This window comes from Ambystoma mexicanum, chromosome 7q (genome assembly GCF_040938575.1).
Source record: "Ambystoma mexicanum isolate Mex_15411 chromosome 7q, UKY_AmexF1_1, whole genome shotgun sequence".
NCBI lineage: Eukaryota > Metazoa > Chordata > Amphibia > Caudata > Ambystomatidae > Ambystoma > Ambystoma mexicanum.
In genome coordinates this window covers 685,822,844-685,842,700 of record NC_090941.1, presented here as the reverse complement: position 1 = coordinate 685,842,700, position 19,857 = coordinate 685,822,844, and the positions used below count along the sequence as shown (strand labels likewise).

The window sequence follows — 19,857 nt, the reverse complement described above, 5'->3', positions numbered from 1 at the left end:
TAATCTCGCGATTCCATCGAGACAATCCCACTAAGCCAGGACCAGGAGGAGGAACACCCGTGAAAGGGGCCTTGAGGTGGAGTGCTGTCATGGCCACCAACCCTGGGCCAACACTTTCATCCTCTAAAAGGTCCAAATGGACCCTGCCCTGGTGCCTTTGGCGCCAGGCTCATAAGAAAGTGTGCTCTGCACACTTTGAATCCAAGGAACGTGCACCGAGGCCGGGTGTGGCCATTAGAAGACATTGGAGGGCACGTGCAGGAGTCTATGGGAGTAGTGAGGTGGGGCCACAAGGCAGGGCTAAAGGGGAGTGGCTGGAGCCAGGCTATTTAAGCCAGTCCCACCCGCATGTAGAGGCTTTGCGTTAATCTGCCCTGTGCAGTGTAACGCTCACCGCCGTCTGCAGCTCTTACCTGTTTCCAGCTCTGCACGCTGGGCCTGGACATCATCTTTAACGCGCTCATCCTACCTGAATCCAGCCATATTGTCACTCACAGTGCAGCGCGCACCATGCCTGAATCCAGCCATACCACCACTCACAGCACAGCATGCATCCATCAGAATCCAGCCATACCATCGCTCTCAACGCCGCGGGCACCTTACTTGAATCCAGCCATACCATCACTCACAGCACCAAACGCATCTCATCTGAATCCAGCCATACCATCGCTCTCAATGCAGTGCGCACCTTACCTGTATCTGCAAATCCATTGCATGCAGCTCGTCTCGTCCTCACCGGTCCGAGCGCGCTTAGGCGGGAGTCTTCTTCTCGTCCTGAATCTTCAGAGATCTTCCATCTACCAGCCGCTGACAGGTTTTCGGACTGCCGCTCTCCACCATTCGACGCCGACTATCCCTGCAAGAGAAAAGGAACAAACAAAGTTAGACACTGCATAAACACTTAACGCTTGGCCGCGCATTACCTAAGCCTTGCGTTTACCTAGAAACCCAACTTACCCGCCAGTGGGGCCACTCCATCACCCTTCTGGCTCCGGGGAGGCTCGTTCCCAACACTGTGACTCTCCAGGGCCATCCTCACATCTATTGGGAAAAGGAAAGACATTATTAAAATTACGAGCCAGAATCGTTGGAAAAGACATTGCAAAACCTACGAACAATAATCATTATTACGAACACTTACCTCAAAAGGAGATAGGTCGCAGCCAGTCTGGGCCATCACGCATATGGACCAGTGAAGTAACTAGGTCTATCAACAGCACCCCTGCTGAAGAGAAGCAGAACGGAGAGCTCATCTTTACTAAACAACAGGTGAGAGTTTATGGGGAAATGCATGCTTCTCTCATTGTGGCAAGAGGAGTTCGAGGGGGATCGCAATCCAACCACTGCATTTTCACTGCCTCTCACCTTTTCCCAAGGGCTTTGCCAACACCCAGAGTAGTCCACCCTGCAGCAGCTGAGAGTAGAACCGGATCCAGGGGAGCCAACTCCAGGGAGGGCCCCAACCGTGCCCCAACACCCCCTCAGAGATCAGGTGAGCGTAACATCGGAAACTGTGTTGCAGCAAAGAATCAGCTGGGAGCATGGAGGAATCGAGTAGGACTGTCTGGCCTGATGTCAAGGCCGAAGGAAGCCAAGTTAATCTATTCCTAAAGGCAGAAAAACGTGAGAAGCTGGATCATCCCTTATTAAAGTGCAGAGAAAGAACATTATGAGTGCCAAGTTTATAAATTGAAGACAATTAAGTGCTATAAAATGGCCCGAATTTCGGTCTCATGTCACATGAGCCAAGGATGGAAATAGGAGTTGGGCATGCAGACCAGAACTGTGATAAGCATGTGCCAGTACTCCTTTGTATTCCCAGAGACGAGAATACATTGCAAGGCCAAGTTGAAAGGCAATCTTCATGGCAGAAGGCATGGACAATGAGAGATGTTGGGCTAATTGGGTGGGAAAGCAAAATCATGTCCACCTTCCGGGACCTGGGTCTGAGCTCACATACTGCTAAGTGAACCGAATGTTCCAGACATGGCACAAGTGCGCCAACCAATTATAGAGGGCCATATAACAAAGAGCCTTATAGTTTGAAAGAGAATAGTATTTTTTTTTACTTAATAAATAAGTGTTGAGGATGACTTGCACTAGAGGCAGGCTTAAGTTGTCTACCTGTCAGTAGATGTCCCATCACAATCCCTGTCCCAATAGAAAGTATACTTAGATGTTCCACTTGAGCCAATCACAATTCCCCATAGGTTTTTCTTATTATTTGCCACGTAGTATGACGTGACATATGATGAATTTTTAGTGTATAGGTTGTTTTTATGCAAAATGTATTTGAGAGCTTGAGCGAACGTCCTTTGATGTCCATTGTAACTCCCTGTTTTAGACAATTGATATTAAAACAGTTGAATGGGACTTTGCCAACTTCCTGCGTTGGGCGGATTATTTGCTGTAAGATTTACTTTGCATCCCATCCTTTGTATGACATGTTACTGATTACGGACCTTATGTTCACCCTGCCCTAGAACTGTCTCAATGCTCTTTGTTGTATGACTGCCTCAAGTACCTGCCCACAAGGCTGTATGTGCCAGTCTTTTTTTGGTATCGTATTTTCTTGTTCACACTCCTGGTAATATGCTGTCTCGTATCTCGTTCTACATATAATGACCTTCTCATGTCTATGGTCTGCCTCTATTACTGCATTTCTTGTAGTATGCTTCCTCCTTCTTCAGCACTCCATGTTTCATCTGCGTTCCTGGCTGTCCTTTGATTCCATGTCGACGGCCTGATCACTTCAGAATATTCAAACCATTCAAACCTTTTACAATTTCAGAAGCCATGCTATCACTTGGATACTAAATAAAGCATAAAACAACAGCTCTTGATACCACTAACCTTTAGTTGATCGGCACATACTACTGCTATGACCCAATGTATAATATGTATAATGTTTAATATGTATATGTACCATTGTAACTTTACCTTGAATGTTCAAACTGTATTCATGCATATAACTGTCTATTCTATGCCTTGTAACCACTACTATCCTATAGCGCCCAATTACCCCCGGATCAGGTGCGCAATATAAATAAAATAAACAAAAAAAACAAACAAACAAACTTCCATTTTACTGTGTTTTCATTCCCTCTAAGGCCATCTTCTTTTTGCTCATCCTCCTGCATGATTTTCTCAGATGCAGACTCTGGTGTCAGTGGTGGATGGTGCATTTGGAACTAGAGTGGTGTAAATGTATGCAGCTAATATGCGGGAGTGACAGAGCATAGCGCGGAAGCACGAACGAACAAAGTGGGGTTCTAAGGGTGTTCTGCCCCTTGAGAACATTCTTTAAATAATTGGTTAAAATGGTGCATTTTACAGCACTTTCTGTGAAACATTGGATAACAAGCCACACAGTTTGCAATCAATTGTGTATGGTGGCACATGAGAAACCCCAAAATATGCAAGTTGCCAACAGTGCATAGGACCATTTTCCAATGCTTTTTAATTATGCCTTTGCCCACAACATATGCTAGGATATAAAACATGTTCATGCTGGCTGTGCCCATACATGTCCATGGATGCTGCACCAGTATATGCCAGTATTACCATATAAGTACTCCCAGACAGTAAAAATGCCATGCCACAGAAATAAAGTATATCCAGACTGGCTATGTCAAGATAGGCCAGTGTATAAAGTAATAACACTTATCATGTTTGCTTTACCCTTGATGCAGAGTCAATGTGCATCAAGGGTAAACAAAACATAATCCATGTTAATTTTACCTGGATAGACTGGTCTACATTGGATGTAGGTCACTAACAATGCACATTATGCTTGCTTTACCCTTGATGCAGAGTAACTGTGCAACATGGGAAAAGTAAAGAGAAGTGTTATTATGCGGCTATACTGGACAGGTTTCAATGTTGGACCCAGGTAATAACACTTGCCATGTTTGCTTTTCCCTTGAAGCACAGTAACTGTGCATTAAGTGTAAAGCAAAGACATATGTTATTACGTGGATAGACTCGCCTACAATAAATGTAGGTCAGTCTAGAAGAATCATGTTTGCTTTACCCTTGATGCACAATAAATGAGAATAATGTGTAAAGCAAAGATAAGTGTTATTACGTGGACAGACTGGTCTACATTCAATGTAATAGCACTTCACTTACAATTTTTTCTTTATCCTTGATGCACAGTTCTGTGTGCATCCAGGGTAAAGCAAAAACGAATGCTCTGCTCAAAGCAGACTCCACCCCTAAATGAGTGGGGTCCCTACATTTAGGGGTGAAGGCTGACACACACATGCAATGCACACAAACACTTTCACCAGCACATTCACATACCATTCACACGCAACAAACTCCAACATACAAATAGAGACCTCCTCTCCTGTCAGGCAGCGTGTCTATGCGGCTGGCATAATAATGAGAGCTGTTAGGCTCTCATTATTCACCACTACTTTTGTTGTGAAGCCTTTGGCTCTGCAAAAAAAATAGCATTGCCCGGGGACGTGCCCCTGCTGAGATGCAGACAGCACAGTCACCTGTGCAAATAGAGTACACAGGACTGTGCTGCCTGTTACTCAAGCGATGTGGCGCCCTCCCGTTTGGGTGAGGGAGTGGTGCCCCCGCCTACAGTGGACGACCACCACTGTCTGGTATCTGCATGCCTTGTTATGTGGTTGAGTTGAGCGGTTTTCTCGCATGTCTCTGCTATATGGCTATCTCTTGTCTCTGCAGACCCTGCTTTGTGATTGATCGTTGCCGGCAAGCAGGGGAGTTGCTGGGTCTGGAAAAGACCCGGGGCTAAGCTGATGTCGGAACTGTTGGGACTGGGGGCTATCTAGCTTTTTGGGTGTAGCTCCTGAGATTCTATCCGGGGCTACAACCAAATGATCAGGGGATATAACCCCCTTAGCCCCCCACTAGCAACGCCCCTGCCGGCAAGATTCATGCGCTGCCTCTCTTTTCTTTACATGAAGCCATAGCCGCGTTTCATGATTTCACTGTTTTTTCTAGGAGAAAAACTCTTCCCAAAAAGGTTGAAGCCAAATATGGACTTTACTTTCCTATGCACGGATCTACTTATAAAACATAATCTAGACCATTATTGCCTTAGCCTCTCCCAGTAATGCCAGTACTGTCATTGTAAGAACATACCAATGATGGATTTGCCCAAAAATGTCAGTGCTAGTGTCGCTCCAAAAACACACTTGTGTTGCCTGTCCCCAGTAATGCTAGCGTCTGCCACTGTAGAACACTTGTGCTTGTTATACCCACTACCCAGAAATCCCCTATAGAAGACATATCCATGGTACGCGGTGGGCTCTGTCTCTGCTGCCAAATATGGGGGATAGGGGACCTTGCATTGCACTGTGGATAGTACAAACACACACACACACACACACACACACACGCACACACTCAGGCACATTCACTCGTGCAGATGCACTTTCAAACAAACTCTAAAACACCCACATTCACACACACAAGCACACAGATAAGTATACACATTTCCGCTCCAACGCTTTTTACATTAAAAGCCATATTTTTGTCACCAACTTGCATTGTCATTACAACTCGATGATTATAATTCCTAGAGTCAACATTATGGGAATCTGAAATGTGGCAACGCTGCGCATTGTGCAGTAGATGAAGTTTGCACTGTAATGTAATATTGTCTATTGGGGAAAATAATTGTGGATAGCTGCATGTTTCGGGTAGCATGCAGTCATGATGGTTTGGGATTTTGCCAAATTGTATGAAAACTATAACCATTATTTGTCCTAGCCATCCCCCCGACCCCCTCCCATCAATGCTTCCACCATGGAACTCAGCCACAGTGTCAATGAGCAAAGTTACATGTGGCTGACCATCTCTTAATGCAACTATGTGCAGTCAGAACTGAATGCTTCCGTGGAGGCTGTCATCTTATAACTTACTGTAAATGTATGCATAGTGCCATTCAGGAGCCAGTGGCAATATGAGTCCAGGATAACAGTACACGGATGCACTTCTGGTTGATTGTTCATTTAATGTATTTGTGTATCACAGATCTCATTACAGCAACAGTGGAGCACTTTACAAATAACAGTGCACTATACCAAGAGATTCTTGAATACATCAACAGCTGTGTAGCTCATAATTAATAAAACAAGCATCATTTTAATGTGTTTATGTGTATGTTTGCTAACCATGTCATGCTGCCTTTTGGCTATTTGAGAGCATTTTTGAGGATTTAAAAGGAAATATCAGAGGTGCCAAAATGTTACAACAATCAAACGCCACCCTGCCTCCCTGCCTTAAGAGGAGTGAAAGCGTGGTCAGGTTTGAGAGATTCAATCATGGAATATTAATTTGTCAAGTACAGATGAGAGATTAGATTTGCTGAGTAGGGTGTTACCTCATTACACACCTCAAAAATGGAGGCGCAAGATATGCTGTGTCTCAGCCCCAGCTTGGTTGGCAGGGATGGGGACAGTACTAGGCTTCCTATCAGCAGTAAGGACAGATGGAGAGTCTGTAGGCTACTTTTAAAGAGCGGGGTTGCATGCCTCAAAGGTATGCAGTGTCACAGCCATGTCTTGGTTGGCAGGGATGGAGTCAGTGTTCTGTTTGTGATTGGCAGGGAGGATAGATAAAGAGTCTGTAAGCCACATTTCAAGATTGGGGTTATGTTCTTCAAAGTGTGCATTGTCTTAGTCCATGTCTGGTGGTGCAAGTATTATGACTCTGATTGGCAGGAATGGCAGATGTAGAGCTTGCAGGCTACGTTTAAAGAGGAATGTTATGTGCCTCAAAAGTATGCCATGTCTTGACCCATATCTTGTTTGACAGAGAGTGTGTCAGTGTTAGGACTCTGGTCAGGAGAAAGGGGAGATGGTGAGTCTGCATGCTACTCTTTAAGATTGGTGGATATGCTTCAATGATGGTAAATACCCTTGGAATGGAAAGGTATGCAGTGCCTCAGCCCATGTCTTCATGGGTAGAGATGGGGCACGTGTTAGGACTCTGATCGGCAGTAAGGACAGATGGACAGTCTGTTAGATACTCTTAAAGAGGGAGGTTTGTGCTTCAATGATGGTAAAAGCTGTGGAATGGAAAGGTACACCCTGACTCGTCCCATGTCTTGGATGGGGAGGATGGGGTCTGTGTTAAGCTTCTGATCCTTAGGAAGGAAAGATGGAGAGGCTGTACTATTTAAGAGCAGGATTTCAGGCTGCTTTGATGCTGAAGCCTTGAAGTGGAACGGCAATTGCCTTCCCGTAGGGATATGACTAGATTATGGGGTGCGTGGTTTACAGAGTATTCTGATAATTGAAGGGGCCTTAAAATAGATGTCTCTTTTGTTTATTATGCAAGGGAAAGAAGTTAGAAGTTTGATGAATGGCATTGAGTAGATATTTCTATATCTTTGTGGTGAAGTAGAAAGCTTGCTATAAAATGGGACTTAAAAAACATGAGAAAGGAGTTTAAATACAAAGAAAAGAAAATGTAGCAGAGCAGCTATTTCAGAAAGCGCTATGTTGACATGTAGGGTGGTCTAGAGTTTAGAGGAAGGGTAGAGCCCTGCACTATCACTTCATTTGGTTGAGTGATTGGTTGTTTCCTGCAGCCTGACACATGGTTTGCTTGGGTAAAAACTCTGATGTTCCCAACTGTAATTGTATGCTGGTGGGTAGACAAACCTTGTTAGTATTGTCACTGGATAATGGTGATGACCATGATTGCGATTGCTTGTTGAAGGACGTCAAAAACACCTTGTTTGTTTTAAACACAATCAGGTTTTATTTGTTGATTTTTGTAACCCTTATCCTGACACAGAGTGTGCTAGGTGCATTTGAGAAAAGACAACAAGGGCCCTCAATACGAGTTTGGAGGCAGCCATGGTGCTAATAGCACCATGGCTGCCTCCAAACCGGGCTCCATTACTGGGTTCCTGCAATGGGGACTTACCGAGTCATTCCGACAAATGAGGACCCGGTAAGTCCTCCTTGCAGGAACCATTCCCCATTCCCATTTGAGCCCCCATAGGGCTCAATGGGAATGGGGAGGGGGTAACAATGGGCACATTACAAGTGTCCCGTTGTTACCTCCCTCTTCCCTTCGCGGGACCCGGAAAAGACGTCTGGTTTTACCAGACGTCTAATCCGGGTCCCGCAAAGGGAAGCTCGTAATCGGCACTCACGGAATGAAGGGGGCCGGTCCCTTACCGGCCCCCTTCATTCCGTGAGCGGCAGGGTCGTAATGAGGCCCAAGGTGTTTTTGACGTCCATCATCAAGCAGTTGCAACCATGGTCATCACCATAATCCAGCGCCACTACTAACAAAGTTTGCCTACACACCAGGATGTTGACATGTGTTGCAGTGAAAAAATAGCAGACATTAAAGGGATCTCAAGCCGTAATATAATATTCACATGTTACAGCTGGTGCAACAGGAAACCAGTAAAGGTTGTGTCATCATCACTGTCCGCATAAAGACCACTTGAGCTTTCAGTGTCTTCCAACCAAATGGTGTCATCCTTCTCTAGCTTCAACAGGGACGAACCAGATGCTTGGCTTGTACTAGAAACAACTTGATATGTATACTGTATAACCACGTCATTTTTCATAAGCCTTAGGTGTGCATTTTTAGAAAACACAGTCAATTGGTACGTGAAAAAGTAAATTCCTTTGACCGGAGCCTTGAATTTCCCTGTGTCTGTGTTGTACACATTCTGATCATTATAAAACACTTTCTTAAACTGAATGGGTTTATTTGAGGGTGGATAGGATGTTGTAAGTCCAACATGAAAGGCATAAAGCTCAGCACGGCTTCCCGCTGCAGGAGCAGGTGAACCAGGAGGTCCTGGATCTCCTCGAGGTCCCTGAGGCCCATGATGTCCTGGAATTCCTGGAGGTCCGGGAGGTCCTAGAGGCCCCAGAGGGCCCTGAGGACCTTGCAGTCCTGAGGGACCGGCTTTTCCCTGTGGACCTACTCCGCCATTCTCTCCAGTCAGACCTTGAACGGAGGAAGAAGAAATCAGCATATTAGCATCTTCAGAATGAAAACCTGGTATTTGAAGGCAACACCATCTTTAGATGTTTTGATAGTGGATAAGAAGAGCTTGTCAGTTTGTACTTTTCCATAACTAGGCACAAAGAAGTGGAATAGGAGAGTAGTTGGAGATGCAGAGAGAGTTACATTAAACTCCAAGTCACATCTTACTTCACATAATATCACACCAGAAAGGTCTCATTGTAAATGCAGAGCACGCAGCACTTTTGGGGTAATTATGCATGATCCATAGAAGAGGACATTGAGCTCTAACACATGTGTGTCTGTTGTCTCCTCAGCTCCATGCTACTTTCATTGTTTTAGTGATGGGGTGTAAATCAAGTACGGACATCAGGGCAGTTCTGGTTTTCTGTGCCTTTTAACACCCTTTCACTAAAACAGATGTTAATGGAGACTGCATGCATGTGCATGCCATTTGGCAACGACTCCCTATGTATTCCTCCTGGTTTTCACAGAAATATCGTCCGACAAGCAGTGAACCTTTTACCCAGACATGAGACACTTTGCCTCAATGAGTAACCGCTGGTGAATGTACTATTTATTTACCATCAGGAATAAGCGTAAGGAGATATTAACAGTGCCACCCCATTCTCTCCACTCTATTCTCGTAGATGGACATCACACTGCCCACGCTCAAGGTTGTGGCTGAGAGGAGTGCATGATGCCATATGATGATGTGTTAAAGCTTAATCACCTGTGAAGTAGTTTGGATGCTTTTGAAAAGGACACACTGGGAGCTCGTTTCGAATTGAACCAACTCCAATGACTTTTTAACTTGCCCCCTTTTAAAAAAGTTATTTTCTTTTCTTTTCTTGCTTTTGCTTACCCTTTGTGAAGAGATACAACAATCTAGACAGACTATACGTGGTTGAAGTTCATACAAATTTGTGCAGTAATTTGTCTCACGGCTCGGTGACAGAGGCATCTGCTGCAGTTGTGCATTGACACTGGACACGTTTAGATAATTCGTCCATTGATCAACGTGCACAGGTTCAGGACCCCTGGACAACCAATGCTGTTTTTGAGTTCCCTCCGCACAACCGTTCTCTATTTTAATTGCTACAGAATTGAAAACCGTTTGGATTACATTTTACAGAAGCTCCCTTAGAACTTGCTTAGCATATTACAATGTCATTATTACTTTGGGCCTCATTACGAGTTTGGAGGTAGCCATGGAGCTATTAGCTCCATGCCTGCCTCCAAACCGGGTTCCATTACCGGGTTCCTGCAATGGGGACTTACCGGTCATTCCGACATAGGAGGACCCGGTAACAACTCCTTGCAGGAACCATTTCCCATTCCCATTTGAGCACCCATAGGGCTCAATGGGAATGGGGAGGGAGGTAACAATTGAGCACATTACAAGTGTCCCGTTGTTACCTCCCTCTTCCTCTCGCGGGACCCGGAAAAGTCGTCTGGTTTTACCAGACGTCTGATCTGGGTCCTTTAAAGGGAACCTCGTAATCAGCCCTGACGGAATGAAGAGGGCCGGTCCCATACCGGCCCCCTTCATTCCGTCAGCGCAAGGGTCGTAATGAGGCCCTTTGTGTGTCAAAGCTCGGTTTGAGTAAGAAGAGCTCTGCATACTCTAACAAATGTACCCCTTATGTATCTGGCAAATTTTTTCATTCGGGGAAGCGTGAATATTTACCTGTGTTTAGTGAGAGTGAGCGAAACATTGAATAATGTTTTGGAATGCAAGTGTGTCTAAGGATTGGGCTCAACCCCACCGAGTTGACACCTAACACTATTGAGATTCTCAAAATGCATGAGTGCCGTGTAGCCGCAACAGTCCTTGGAAGTGACTAGAGCCCCAGTCACCAAAACGAAAACAGACCAGGTCGGTGTCCTTGACCGTTTGCACATACACCCAGTTTTATATTGCCCATTTGTTTAAAGTGTCAACTGGACAATATAAAACTGGGTGTATGCGCAAACGGTCAAGGACACCGACCTGTAATGTTTTGGAATGGTGCATCTTCAGGACACCTTTTGGAAAACTGGGTAAAACGCTACACAATTTACAATAGGTTCTGTAGTTTAGCACATGCCAAATAATCCAGTAGATGCCAAGGCAGACACAGTACACAGGAGCATGTTCATGATTCCAGTGCTCACAATATATGCTAGCATTTCCACTGCAAGAAAAACACACCATGCCCAATATGCCCAATAAGCCTAGTACTGATCGCCAATGTAAGAATGCACTTGTCTTTGCTTTGCTCAATTGCCAGTACTGCAGTACTGTACCTTTAATGTCGCTCCTCTTGGCTCTGCACAATAAGGCCAATACTGTCACCCACTGCAAGAACACACTTGACTTTGCCCAATAATTCCAGTATTGCAACTGTAAGAACACACCCAAAATGTTTTGCCCAATAAGGCCAGTAATCCCAAACACAATAAGAGCACACTTGCCTTGGCTTTGCCTAATGGTGCCAGTACTGTAACTCTAAGAACAAACGCACAATGGCTTTGCCCAATGCGGACATTGCTGCTAGACTGGCACATCCTGCTGTATGACTCCCTGCTGTATGCACCTCTTGTCTCTGCACTAATGTTGGCATGCCTTTCTTAACACACCCTGTTGTGTTAATATCACTCGCTCTCATGCCCTACTGCATGGAAGTATTTATCCTCTCCCTGCTGCATGAATGTCTCTTTTTTTCTTCGCTCCCAGCTGTATGGCTGTCTCTTTTCTTTGTGGTTCCTGCATTATGACTGTCGCTTGTCTCTATGCTATCATCCATATGTCTCTATGTTCCCACTTCCAGATTGTGTTAATCTCTCTCTCTCTCTCTCTCTCTCTCTCTCTCTCTCTCTCTCTCTCTCTCTCTCTTTATCTCTATCTTTCTCTCTCTTTCTCTCTCTCTTTATCTCACTCTGGTCTCAGAACTTCTTGTTGCATGTATCATGCACTCCCTGATGAATGGCTGTCTTTTCTACTTTCCTGCTTCATAGATTTCTCTTGCCCCTGGACCCTCAGTCCTTGTGTAACATCGGTTAATGTTTCTATTCTCCTCTATTGATTGTCTCCGCACTCTCTTCTGTTTGGAAACCTCTCGCCTGTGCACTCTCTTCCTATTGGTGCTCTCTACAGTGGGCCATCCTTTGTCTCTGTACTTTATGCTTTATGCGTGTAAGTGCACTCCCTGCTGTACGACCATCTGCAGACCCTGACCTACAACTTCCTCAATGCTCTTCGTTGTATGGCTGTCACAAGCCCCTGCCCACAATGCTGTTTATGCCAGTCTTTTTATGGTATGGTATTTTCTTGTTCACACTCCTGGTAATATGCTGTCTCTTGTCTCGTTCTACCTATAATGGCCGTCTCATGTCTATGGTCTGGCTCTATCTCTGCATTTCTTGTTGTATGCCCCCCTCCTGCTTCAGCACTCCATGTTTCCTCTGTGACCTCTGGCGTGTGGCTGTCGTTTGATTCCATGTTGATGGCCTGCTCACTTCTGTTTTACTGCGTTTTCATTCCCATTAAGGCTGTCTCCTTTTTGCCCATCCTCCTGCATGATTGTCTCAGATGCAGGCCCTGGTGTCAGTGGTGGATGGTGAATTTTGTAACTATAGTTGGGTAAATGTATGCGCCTAATATGCGGGAGTTCCGAGCATAGCGAGGAAGCATGAACCAACAATGTGTGGTTCTAAGGGTGTGCTCCCCCTGAGATTTTTTTTAAAATCATTGGTTAAAATGATGCATTTTACAGCACTTTCTGTGAAACATTGGCTAACAAGCCACACAGTTTGCAATCAATTGTGTATGGTTGCACATGAAAAAACCCAAACGATGCGAGTTGCCAACAGTGCACAGGACCATTTTCCAATGCTTTTTAATTATGCCTTTGCCCACAACATATGCTAGGATATAAAACATGTTCATGCTGGCTGTGCCCATACATGTCCATGGATGCTGCACCAATATATGCTATTATTAACATAAAAGCACTCCCAGACAGTAAAAATGCCATGCCACCTACATAAAGTATATCCAGGCTGGCTATGTCAAGATAGACCAGTGTAACAAGTAATAACACTTATCATGTTTGCTTTCTCCTTGATGCACAGTGGATGTGCATCGAAGGTAAAGATACCATAACAAGTGTTAATATTACCTGGATAGACTGGCCTACATTGGATGTAGGCCAGTAACAACACACATAATGTTTGCTTTACACCTGATGCAGAGTAACTGTTCAACATGGAAAAGTAAAGAGAAGTGTTATTATGTGGCTAGACTGGCCTACTTTCAGTGTCGGCCAGTTAACCTAGTTGATAACACTTGTCATGTTTGCTTTTGCCTTGAAGCACAGTAACTGGCTGTGCATTAATTGTACAGCAAAGACAAGTGTTATTACGTGGATAGACTGGCCTACAATAAATGTAGGCAAGTGTAGCAAAATCATTATTTTTTTACCCTTGATGCACAATAACTGGGAATCATGTGTAAAGCAAAGATAAGTGTTATTACGTGGACAGACTGGTCTGCATTCACTGTAATAACACTTCACTTACCATTTTTCTTTATCCTTGATACACGGTTCCTTGTGCATGAATGGTAAAGCAAACAAGAATGCTGTGCTCAAAGCAGCCTCTACGTCTAAATGAGCGTGGCCTCTACATTTAGGAGTGGAGGCAGACACACACATGCAATGCACACAGACACTTTCACCAGCACATTCATATACCATTCACACTTAAGAAACACCAACAAACAAATATACATGCAGATGATCAATACATGCATGCATACAAACACATTAGACGAAAACAAAACACTTACCTTGGGTGAATGGATTCACACATATGCCTGCGCAGCTGACTGGCCCCTTTCCCATCTCTTTAGACGCAGAAGCCTCACCTGTCACGCTGACTGGCAGGAGAGGCCTCCTCTCCTGTCAGGTAGCGTCTCTACCCTGCTGGCATAATAATGAGAGCCCGTGGGTTCGCATTATTCACCACTATGTTTGTTGCAGAGACCCTTGTCTCTGCAAACAAAATAGCACAGCCGGGAACACGCCCCTACTGAGATGCAGATAGCACAGTCCCCTGTGCAAATAAAGTACACAGCGACTGTGCTGCCTGTCACTCAAGCGATGTGGCGCCCTCCCGTTTGGGTGAGGGAGTGGTGCCCCCGCCTACAGTGGACGACCACCACTGTCTGGTATCTGCATGCCTTGTTATGTGGTTGAGTTGAGCGGTTTTCTCGCATGTCTCTGCTATATGGCTGCCTCTTGTCTCTGCAGGCCCTGCTTTGTGGCTGATCGTTGCCGGCAAGACGCATGCGCTGCCTCTCTCTTCTTTACATGAAGCCATAGTTGAGTTTCATGATTCAGTGTTTTTTCAACTATTGGGTGGAAAAACTCTTTCCAAATGTACTGAAGCCAAATATGGACTTTCCTTTCCTATGCACGGATCTACTTATAACACAAAATCTAGACCATAGTTGCCTTAGCTTCTCCCAGTAACGCTAGTACTGTCCCTGTTACAACATAACAATGATGGCTTTGCCCAAAAATGTCAGTGCTAGTGTCACTGTATAAACACACGCGTGTTGCCTGTCCCCAGTAATGCTAGCGTTTGCCGCTGTAGAACACTTGTGCTGACTGTACTCACTATCCAGAAATCCCCTATAGACGACGTATCCATGGTGCGAGGTGGGCTCTGCCTCTGCTGGCAAATATGGGGAATAGGGGATCCTAACTTAAGCCAAGCAGGGAGAGGAAGGGAAGAGGTCTTTGTTCCCCTCCATGGGCCAGATGCGAATAAAGGTTGTGGTGTCAGGAAGGTTTCCTAATGCCCTTCATAGCAGCTGTGTATGAGTCAGGGCATGGGTGCAGATATCCTGCAGCATTGGCCCGTGCTTCCGTTCTGCGCTGGAGATATAAATTCAGCATCTTGTAACACTGTTAATTCAAATCCGTCTCCAATCACAGGTGATTATGAGAAACCTGAGGCATTTCTCCCAGGCTATTTCCAGGGATCCTTTGTTCAGGTGGCCAGGGGAGGGACATCATTCTTGGATCTCAAACCTGGGGGCGGACGAGCAAGGGAGGATCACCTGGACAAGGGGTGCTTGGGGACTATGGGAGACACGCCCTCATGTGAGACATGGTATTCCTCCCGTTCCAATAAACTCCTACCCGACATCCCCTCGGTTGTCATGGTATATTGTCAGCGGAGTCCCATCATACATTCAGCGAAAACAAAGACCACCCCTAAATTCCAACATGAGTTTTAGCCCTTTTTTCTCGAAAGCCTTTTTTCAACAATCCTACTTTCAAACCTCTTTTCCTGACAAAAATCTACAACATCTTTAGCCCTTTTTTGTAGAACACCACAATTCCCATAAGCCCATTCCCCTAATGAAATACCCAAGGACTGAGACAAAGAAGAGAGGGACTAAGAGTATAAGGATTAACAAGGGAAAATCCAAGGAAACAGAAAACAAACTATGACACCTTGACAGCAAGCACTGGGAGAAAGCAGTGGACCAGACCCAACACTGGTACAGTGAGGCTACATGGCTGAGACCAGCAGAGGATCCCTAAGTGTTGGCAGTCTGCGAGTCTGTAGAAGAAGGCGAGAAAAAAAGCAGAGCCACAGAGCAGAGAGCAGAAACACAGATCCCTTTTAGCCCAGGACTGACTGATGGAGGGATGGATGTCGAGCAGAGCAGGAGCTCCCGGCAAAGTCTGCTAGCAAGAAGAGGTGGAGGTGGAGAGTGAAGGCTTCCAAACCCTTCTCCCCTACATTGAACTGTGTGTGTTCTCCTGTCATGGGTGCCTGGAGGCTCCCCAGTTCCGTCCTGGGTGAACGACGAGTTGAGGAGGAGCAAGGCCGGCACCGGATGCCCTGACCTAATTCAAAGGCAGAGATTGATAAGAAGGAAGGCCATGACAACCAGTGAGTTCTCATGTACAATGGGAGAGAGCCCGGTTTGTGACATTTCAAATAATTATCGTAACAAGTGACTGTTGTATTGTGGAACCTGTAGTTCTAGAAAACAGCGACAGAGAAAGGGGAATTGTGATGGAAGGTGTCTAAAATGAACCTGTTGAAACTAAGACAGACTCGAGTCCGACTGAGGGAAGCCTGAGTAAAGTTGAACTGATGATGAGTGATTGAACATTTAAAGCAAGATACACTACCTGACAGAGTGGTCTGGCACCACGTGGATGCTCAGTTGAAAGTCTCTGTAAGGTATTCAGCTGAGAACTGGCAATGTAAAAGGGAGAAAGAGATTATATCAAGAAGACAGCGAGTAATTGTGAATCAACGTGGTCCTGTGACGGCAAAATCCTGCGCAAAATCCTTCGATTTTTGAAGTAAAGAAAGCTTGGAAAAGTAGATGAAGTTGGCCCGAGCCCAGCAGACGTAGATCAATTGAAAAGCTTTGTGTTAAAGTGGGTCTCAGGCCGGCAGACCCATATCCACAGTCTGATTGGTATCTGTGTCTTGATTCGGGAAAGATTGTTACATGTTTGTTCTGTTTTGATTGTTTGTTCGTTTGTTTATTGTTTTTACATGGCGCACCAAACCCGAGGGTAACTTGGCACAAGCAGTACAAGGAGACTTTAGGCTTGATGATGCATAGAGTTGCAGTCATAGAATTACAGTCATAGAATTGCCGGTCACAGGTTACCGGTGAGCAGTTAAGAATATATACAATACATTACAATATATACAGTTACATTACGGAAGGCAATATGAGGTGAAGTTTCAGTTGCCAACTGATATGGTGGCAGGTACTAGCTTTATCTGTTTGACACTAAATTGTTGGGTGAGCATCATTGGTTCTAATCCATTTCTGTATGCTTCGTCTGAAACTCGGGTAGGTTTGATCAGCCCGGAGTGAGTAGGGGAGTGAGTTCCATGTTTGGGCTGCCATAACTGGGAAGCTTCTGCTGCCAGATTTGGCTAGGTAGAAATGCAGTATACTAAGGTAGCAAGAGTTGGAGGATTTGGTCAGGCGATTAGTAGTTTTCTTGGCTATCCGGTCGGAGAGGTACTGTGGTGCGGCATTGTTGAGGCATTTGTGGGTCAGGGAAGTTGTTCTTAGCATAATTCTGTCTTTAATTGGTTGTTGTGTCGGTAGTTTTGGAGTGAGCATCATGTTTGGTGAGGGAGGATTTCTTGTTCACAATCTTTCCTTTAAGGATTGAGAATTTTTTTACACAATTCTGTGACATTGGTGTGTGAATACCCCCTTCCTCGAAATCTTTACATTATCGAATCACATTCTGTAATAAATTGCATTTCTTCACTGCAGTTTCTGCTGCTTTGTTAAATTCCCCTCCTAGTATATTTCTGATAGTGGTTGTAGTACGGAGTTGACTTCTGTGGGTTTTCTAAATGTAGTGTTGTTAATATAAATGTGCAGGTCCAAAAAATGAATACTGGTTGGATCACAGTGCCCAGTAAGACTAATGTCAAAGTTGTTGTTATTAAGGTAATCAGTATATTGTTCAAAGAGATCAGATGATACCTTGTGAGAGTTGTGAGTAATGTTAAACATGAACTAAGTAGGTAACAATTGAAAAATTCCCAGACACTTGTGTTAGTAGAATAAATACATATAAAAACCCACAAAGCATGCAAATTAGAGGCACATACAGGGAAACTAAAGTAAGGAAGAGAGAAAAACAGCACTAAACAAAGACAATGGGCCTCATTACAACCTTGGTGCTAAGTGCACCAACTTTACCACCATGGTGTAAACTCCGTTTACACCATGGTGGATGGCGGATTTACCGCCCCATTCCAAGGTGAGTGGGGCGGTAAATCCCCATTTCCCATTTTCCCTTCCCCATTCCCATTTTTGCCCCATAGGGCATAATGGGAGTGGGGAAGGCGCTAATTACGCCGCCGTAAATTTCGGCGGCGTAATTAGCACCATGGTAGGTTAGCGCCATGGATTTTAACGCCTGCTAAAAGCAGGCGTTAAAATCAGAATCAGGCGTTAAGGGTTAACGGTGGCGTTAACCCTTAACGCCTGAGTTGTAATGAGGCCCAATAACATTAGAGTTAATCATCATGTACACAAATTAATTGTGTGTTTGAGGCCTGCTTATTGCCCCGTGTATGTGCACAATGAGCTCAGATTAAACTCTAAAGAAAGTACTTTAAGAACATACAAAAAGGTTCATGTTTAGATATATAACACCTTTCAAAAGTAGCTCCGCTATATGATGTCATCAGTGATGTAATCAATCACATTTGTGATGTCATCTTTTATGTCCTTAGCAGTGCACAGTGGTGGTGTGAGTTATGGTTCCTCAACTTACCATAACTGGTGAATTTCTGGGGGTTTTCGGTTTTACTTGTGACCATAACATCCCTTCAACAAAGTTTTTTCATGGAATTTCATAGGTTTTTATTAGTGCAATTTAACCATAACGTCCCTTTCACAAAGTTTTTTCACTGAATTTCATAGGTTTTTATTATTGCAACCTAACCATAACATCCCTTTAACAAGGTTTTTTCAGTGAATTTCATGGGTTTTTACCAGTGCACCCTAATTTCCAACAATTTTCTAATATCATACTTAACCCAATATAGCAACATTTCTTTAACAATTTAGACATTTTCAACTTGAAACCCTGTCATTCCCCACATTCTAGCATCATTTCTAACACTTTTATACACTTTTTGCAATTTTTTTCACTGTTTGTGTTCATTGACATACATGAATATCTGACGTAATCACAGACTTTCCGGACAGTGTCACGTGAGCATGCACGCTCTCCTTATGAGGTCGTGTTCGCGAAAGCGTCCGCACTTTGCGAACTGGTCCGTGCTTCGCGAACAGTCCAGAACTGCATTTTTAAGCTCATCTAGGAACTTTGCAGATCAAAATGTACCCTTGCTCCTACACCTATTCAAACTGCTATTTATCTTAAAAATGTCATCAGCTATTGCCATCCCTCCTCCCCAAGAGCCACCAGCACCAGCACCAGCTGGAGGACCTACACAATGAAAGAAGTGCAATATTTCAAAAGACAATGAAGAGAACCAGGAAGATGAGGTAGAGGAAGTGCCACCCACCAGCACCCAGAGAGACTCATGGGTGTGGCAGTCCTTTACCACTGTTCCGATTGTACCAAAGGCTAAAGCTACTAAAGTTAAATGCACTGAGTACAAGTCGCAGACTACCTGGGCAGTACTCCTAAGGGACCACCTCCATGCGCCGCCGCACTAAATCCAACCACTGCAATGCTCTCAGAAAGGCTGTTCCTTTCTTAGGATGTAGTAGGCTGTGTTCCTCTAACTCATCTTCCTCAACCAATACTGTACCCACACAGCCCACTTCTGTGGGACACAAAATCCCACCAGCTACCTTGCAAGCGATAAAAGAGGCTGTTGATCTATATCTTTCGAATTCAACTGTACTCTGTATATACTGCAACACACCACTCTGTAGGGGGGAGCAATTCTAAAGTGCTTTTGAAGCTGTAATCAAGGAGCATGAGAAACAATGCCCCCTACCTTAGATGAACAAACATGCAACATATTCCCCTGCCCACCTGCCCCTGCATATTTGTGGTTGGTGTCCCTTCCCTCATTTCCATCCCCACCTTACTTTCTGGCCTCTCCTGCAAAACAATAATAATAAAAAACACATTGAAAAAGGTTCCTTTAGGAGGCACATTTCACAGTTAAAATAGAACTAAAAAAATAAGCTTATTGTCAATATCACTGTTGCTCTCAGCACTTAGCCCCCACTCCTCACCTGTTCTGGGGTCTTGCTGTAGGGAGCTCTTCTTTCTTCCTTTGGTCTTGAGAAGAGACTTCTTTTTATGAAGATATGGCTTGCCGTGGGGCAAC

General features: G+C 44.6%; 1 protein-coding gene across 3 annotated transcripts in view; it reads right to left on the bottom strand.

The window, feature by feature from the left end:
* The window catches only part of LOC138528338 (complement C1q and tumor necrosis factor-related protein 9-like), an 88,018-nt gene that overhangs the window by 22,247 nt on the left and 45,914 nt on the right, over nucleotides 1–19,857 (bottom strand). For 2 of the 3 annotated variants that reach the window (XM_069639865.1, XM_069639866.1), the window contains exon 3: nucleotides 5,976–8,964. The exons of the other annotated variant lie outside the window; for it this stretch is intronic. In XM_069639865.1, the coding sequence (XP_069495966.1) occupies nucleotides 8,384–8,964 (581 nt within the window). In that variant the 3' untranslated portion in view covers nucleotides 5,976–8,383. Of the gene's footprint in view, nucleotides 1–5,975; nucleotides 8,965–19,857 lie in introns of those variants that run through there. 3 annotated transcript variants of the gene reach the window in all.